At 41.9% G+C, this 6490-nt stretch overlaps 1 protein-coding gene across 1 annotated transcript; it reads left to right on the forward strand.

Annotated features, from left to right (window-relative positions):
* Positions 1-2271: 2271 nt before the first annotated feature.
* ywhag2 (3-monooxygenase/tryptophan 5-monooxygenase activation protein, gamma polypeptide 2) lies at positions 2272-6211 on the forward strand (the record flags this gene model as incomplete). The annotated part of the gene is made up of 2 exons (XM_079225306.1): positions 2272-2358; positions 5555-6211. The coding sequence occupies 2 exons, from the start codon at positions 2272-2274 to the stop codon at positions 6209-6211; spliced, it is 744 nt and encodes a 247-aa protein (XP_079081432.1).
* Positions 6212-6490: the final 279 nt, after the last annotated feature.

Below are 6490 nucleotides of genomic sequence, written 5' to 3' on the forward strand. Positions count from 1 at the left end.
CTGAGAACATGGGACAAAGTCTATCCAGGAGGCGACATTTAACATGTCAGAAGATGTGTGGCATTCTGTTTTATTATAGCAAATGTATAGAGTCCTTAAATCCACACCAAAAGCACGCGCTACAATACAAAAATAGGGAAAAAGAAGGAAATAAAAATCAAATATCTCTTTTGTATTAAACTGTGAAAAACATTTATCACCTTTAAAATGATGTTTAAACAAAAATAACACTAATTGATCTACTTTTACATTTCTCTAAACACAAAGAGTAATGGCCCCTGAATTTGAAGATGTTTTTATGTTCGAATCAAATTCTGAGTAATACTCGTTAATCAGAACACAAACTCTTTGCTGAGCCCTAAACTAACAGAATTAGACATGAAACATGACATGAATGACTCTATTGCTTAAAATAAAATTAAATACAATAATCTTCAAATTTGGAGTCTAACCTTGAAGAGAAATTCATTTTTTAAAGATTTTCTTTGGCCATTTTTCACCGTTATTAAACAGATGACAAACTGGAAACAAGCGGAGAGAGAGATTGTATTATATATATTATTTATATAATGGTATAGTGGAGTCATATCTAAATATCTAAACAGATTGAGAGGCAATATAAATACTCCCAATCTCGTATATAGCAAGACATTTTAAGAGATTAAGACCATACAAGGGAATTCGCAAATAACCATCCGATCCTTTTAATCTCCTCTAATATTCCAACCGTTCCTGAAATCCTAAAAAGTATCCCACGCTCACCAGTAGGACCTCTTGCCCGTCACTATGGTGATGGGCCCATGAGGCAGCGGGGCTCCTAAAACGTTATTTGTCTGCCTGTTTGCTTGAGACCAATTCTCTTTTTATGACCGGTCTGCTGGTCACAGAGGCTCACTCTTCTGGACTGTGAGGAGCTCAGCCGTCTGTGCATGCCTGCGGTCGTGTTACAAGAACCCACCATAAGAAACTTGGTGTGTAACTCCCGGTGTAGTGTTTTGCCAAGGGTGTGATTTCCACTGGTGATGGGGAAGGACACACTTTTCCTATTTCAGGTTGATTTTTATTAAATCTCTTTGAACAATGTTCTCTTACTGTCCAGCGGCCACAGACCCGAATGAGAAGACAATATACTGACTTGTTCAGGACTTAAACCAGATAGTTGAAAGTCCATTCTTCAGAACGTTCAGTGATATGCAATATGTAAAAAAAAATTTACATAGTATGTACTTTTTGAAAAAGACTTCAAGGTTCAAGGATAATTTATTGCACAATGAAATGCAGCTGTAGCCTATACTCCGTGAATGTAAGGCAAGACAAACATGAAGAACAAAACAAAAAACAGTAGTGCATATTTTACCTTTAGGCGGAATGTGAACAGCAGCAATTATAAGTCTCTGGGCAGGGAACATGACCGGTATCGTAACATTACAAAATCCTTCTTTCTGCGATGTTGATGAGTGTAACCTGTTCTGTTAGACCATACGAGCTCCAGTAATAAAGAAGAACACGTAGCAAAAAAGCTACTGTTGTGTAAAGTCCTTAAACGTGCGCACAAAAGGACAAAAGGTGCTAGTTAATGTGAATTATTTACTTGTTTTTCTGTTTTGTTTTTACTGATATTCACAGTTTAATATGCCGATTTTACAATTAGTATTGAGTTACTAGATATGATGCTGGTTCATTTTTATTTGTCTTCTTGTCCAGATTAAGTTGTATTTGTTCCAGATTCAAACCAGTCTGCCTATTGAGTATGTGGGCTTTTGATTGTAAAACCATGTGAGCCACCTCTTTATAGGACTTGCTCATCTGCTCGCCCAGTGGCTAACAAAATGTGTTTTTCAGACCCTGCCCTGAAGCCTCCTCAGTGAGATGCTGAGTCACACCCTAACCCCACCATATTCAGTCAGCTACAGGCCTTTAGCTCCAGCATGCAGACAGAGGACTTCATTTCCCACAAGGCCTTAGGCCCAGCTGCTCCCGTCCATCCATATACGCCGCTGGTTCCCAAGTATGGAGTGTTACATCATTGGCACAGACACCCACCTTTCTGAGTGATGACGCAGTCAGGGGAGAGCGTGTGAGGAGGGGTGAGGGAGGGAGAGGAGAGGAGAGGGTGTCCCGTCTGCACCGAGCACAGACAGACAGCAGAGAACAGCTGCAGCATTAGGTCCGCGTAGGATTTCACTGCATTGCGATTTAAAATATCAATCAATTCATCCCCAAAAACTCAAGTAGAGCAGGTCGACTAAGCAACTAAATATCATTTGAAAAATGGTTGATCGCGAGCAGCTGGTGCAGAAAGCCAGGCTGGCTGAACAGGCTGAGCGATATGATGATATGGCAGCTGCTATGAAATCGGTAAGTTCATAAAAAAAAAAGATAATAATTTTGACTTTTGAAATGTGTTTGCTCTCTTTGCGTAAAGGCGCGTCCCGCAATCTCGACTGTGTTGGCTGTAAATCTGGGGGTTGCACTGATGGCTTGATATTTATGTGCTACAATTCAGAGAAAAATCTTTATTGCCTTGCCGTCCATTCATCGACAGCTCAGCGCCGTTTCTTCCATGAGTCGAGTCCAAATCATCGGCTCCTTGGGCGGTGCCTTTCTGCTGGCCGTGCCGTTCACTGAAGGGATATTACAATGAAATGCACACAGGCCTGAGCTTGATCTCTCAGTTAATAAGAGGCTCGAATCATATAATGGCTCTGCTTTATTGCATTAGCTGCCTTTCCCCCTTTTTACCACCCCACCTCCCATCCCTTCATAATGCCTAATTTATAAAAGCTTCTGCAGCTGGGAGCCATGTGAGGTTGCTCGGAAAAAGCCTATCAACTGCTGCTGCCTCCTCCTCCTCCTCCTCCTCCTCCTTCTTCTCCTCCTCCCTCTCTTCATCCTCCTCTTCTTCTTCCTCCTCTCTTTGTCACATTAATCAAAATGATATGCATGATCAAAATATGCTAAATATTCATGTTATAATCCAGTAGAGAGATTTTTTTGAGCATGATTGCATTATAAAAATGTTCCAAAAAGAACCCATAAACTGCTCTTTCCTCTCCACAAACGTAGGAGGCAGCAGAATCTCTCTAGAATATTCTTTGTCATATTGCAGTGAGTCAATATGATTAGGATTGTGGGCATTTTTTTTCCTCACTTTTTTCTTCATACATGTGCATGTGCTCTTTCTGTGTCAGATTCATCTTGATACCAACAATTTGAAGTCATTTTGGGTTAATGACCCTAAAGAAGTGTACTATTTGGTGCGAAGAGAAGGACCTGCCTCACAGAATCGTTCTCAGATCTTAATTGCCGATGTTGAGGACACAGCTTTTCAAAACTCTGTCCCCTTAAAGACATTCTGGAAACTGAAATTCCCAAGAGTTAAAAAAAAACTGCTGTGTCACACCAGCTTATGCTGGGAGTCTTAGCCGGGAGCCTGCATGAGCTCACATACAGATCCAAATCGTCATACGTGCTTTAAAGGAGGAACATTTCGTCTGATGTTCCTCAGGAGGGATGGAGTGAGCCCCTGTGGATTTTATGTCATCGGGGGTTTCTGGTTGCAGGAGGTGGGATGGAGTGTGTGTGTGTAGGGAGGGATGCCTTTCCCTTTAAACAATCTGCTATGTCAGTGCGGTCTAAACTAGGCCTTTTTGCAGCGGTGTGTACTCACTCTCTAATCAAAGGGAATCCCTTGCCATTACAGTCAAAAATGACAAAACAACATGGATAATATTCCTAACAGCCTTTTGTGCAGCTTTCCGGAGATAATTCTATAGATATTCTAGGGCTGCACCTTACGATTTTATTCTCACACAATTGATTTATCGTTTGGGTTTAAAAATGTCAGGAAATAGCAAGAAATGCCCATCCCAAGTGACATTTTTTTGTGTATTGATTTGTCTGACCAACCTTTTAAAACCATACATATTTAATCTAATATCATCGACGACTAAGAAAAGAATAAAAAGTTCAGCTTAAAAAATATTCACATTTGTGAAACTGACAAATTATCAAAATGAATGATCACATTAGTTGCAGATTGTTGATTAATTTTCTGTCAACCAAGTGATTAATTAATTAATCAATCGACTAACTGTGTCAGCTCAACAACGCATCTTGGGCTTTTTAGCTCGAAATAAGGATCTTGGTATTTGTTATGGATTATGGAGCCCTTGAAATGACACATATATGACATGTGTGTCATTCTGATGCATTCTCAGCAATTTTTTAAAATATATAATTATATAGCTATAATCCAAATGACACAGCAGTTAGCTTCCCAATCAGTGTATTGTAATAAGAGTGATGTTATATTTGTTTTTCGTTTTAAAAAACAACTATTGAATTAATTGATTAATATAAATAATTTGACAGTAAATGTGACTTGTTTTTCGTTTGCATGCGTACAGTAGGTTTACAGTAGGCCTCTCCTGCTCTATAGCTTAGAGTGTGTGACGTCTGTGATCCTGCTCTGTCTTTGTGCACCTCTGCCTGTGCAGAAAATGTTAAAAATGTTTTTTTTTAAATGTTAGCACATCTAGGAGCAGCTTTTGTGAAGCCTAATTCTTTCTATTTCAGTCGCTATGCAATTATTGATCTAAGAGAAGCCAACGCAAGGTTGCTGTTCCAATCAAATAACCCTGAGTAAGGTGGCCTTTTTATAGCAACATAGTCTCTTTTGACAACGACCCAACTAACAAACTGATCCGTCAAAATCAGAAATGAACAGTTTCAGTGAGGGGTGTCACAGGGTGCTGTTTGAAAAAGGTCAGGCTGAGCCAGAGAGAAGGTCACTGGGACACGTGAACTGCCAGTGCAGTGATGGTTTTCACTTACAGTGCAGCTGCCCCGGAGTGCTCGTGGGAACATTTTGGCCCTCTCCAGCCCTCCTTTCCTTTCCCAACCCCCCCACTGCCATCGACTATCTTGAATATTGTGAGCTAGTGTAGCTGTCCACGTGGCAGCTGGAGCTACTGGTGCACTAAATGAATGAATTGTCATGGAGACTGGGAAGGACACATGACAAGTGAAATATTGATTACCCTCTGTGCTGTGAACTGTACTGTCAGTCCCGAGTCTTTCACCTAAAAAGCGTGCCTTTAAATAATTAGGACTGCAACTAACATTCTGTCGATCATAGTCTTGATCAGCTGATTCATCAATTGGTTTGTAAAACTCTAATTTAAGAAAAACATATTATATTTTGAAAGAGTTAAAGCTACAAGACTTAACAAAGGTCCCATGCCAGGCTCAATCAACATAGATTGCAGTGGTTGGCACGTTAATCCACAAACCAAAGAGGCACCCCCCCAATGTGACATTTTAAAATGGCTTCTTTCTTCCGACCAATATTCCCCAAGCAAAGGATATCAGATTTACAAACATATTTAAAGAAGAAAAGCAGACAATCCTCACTTTGGATAAGTTTGAACCATAAAATGATGGCCGGCTCTATAAGTAACGCTTGATTCTCTTTCTTTGTATGTGCAGTCTGGTGCAGGTAATCAAGACTTCTGCTCTGGTGATTAAATGCTCCGTTGTCTCCCTCTTCCAGGTAACAGAGCTGAACGAGGCCCTGTCCAACGAGGAGAGGAACCTCTTGTCTGTGGCTTACAAGAACGTGGTCGGGGCCCGCCGCTCCTCCTGGAGGGTGATCTCCAGCATTGAGCAGAAGACCTCGGCCGATGGCAATGAGAAGAAGATTGAGATGGTGAGGGCCTACAGGGAGAAGATTGAGAAGGAGCTGGAGGCCGTGTGCCAGGATGTGCTCAACCTTCTGGACAACTTCCTGATCAAGAACTGCAACGAGACGCAGCACGAGAGCAAGGTGTTCTACCTGAAGATGAAGGGTGACTACTACCGGTACCTGGCCGAGGTGGGCACGGGCGAGAAGAAGGCCACTGTGGTGGAGTCCTCGGAGAAGGCCTACAACGAGGCCCACGAGATCAGCAAGGAGCACATGCAGCCCACCCACCCCATCCGCCTGGGCTTAGCTCTCAACTACTCTGTGTTTTACTACGAGATCCAGAACGCCCCGGAACAGGCCTGTCATCTGGCCAAGACCGCCTTCGACGACGCCATCGCCGAGCTCGACACCCTCAACGAGGACTCCTACAAAGACTCCACTCTCATCATGCAGCTGCTCCGAGACAACTTGACACTGTGGACAAGTGACCAGCAGGATGACGAGGGAGGGGAGGGCAACAATTAAAGAGAAGCCACACTTTGAAAAAATATATTTATGAAGGGCAGGTGGACTTTGGCAGCCACTTTTGCCGACGATACTATCGCAGCGGCAGTTCTTTATTTTTCCATGTGTTAAAAGAAAAGAATCAAAAGAGAGGTGAGAGGGGAGGTTAAATCTTAGTTTAAATATATATAGAAATATATATACAGTTGAAAGGGGCCTCCGCCTTCTTGATTTTCTCTTTGACATTTGCCAAAACCACTGATAGCCAGTCAATCGGCCTGAAGTGGTTGTTGTTGGATT

This window comes from Taurulus bubalis (assembly GCF_910589615.1).
Source record: "Taurulus bubalis genome assembly, chromosome: 10".
Classification (NCBI taxonomy): Eukaryota; Metazoa; Chordata; class Actinopteri; order Perciformes; family Cottidae; genus Taurulus; species Taurulus bubalis.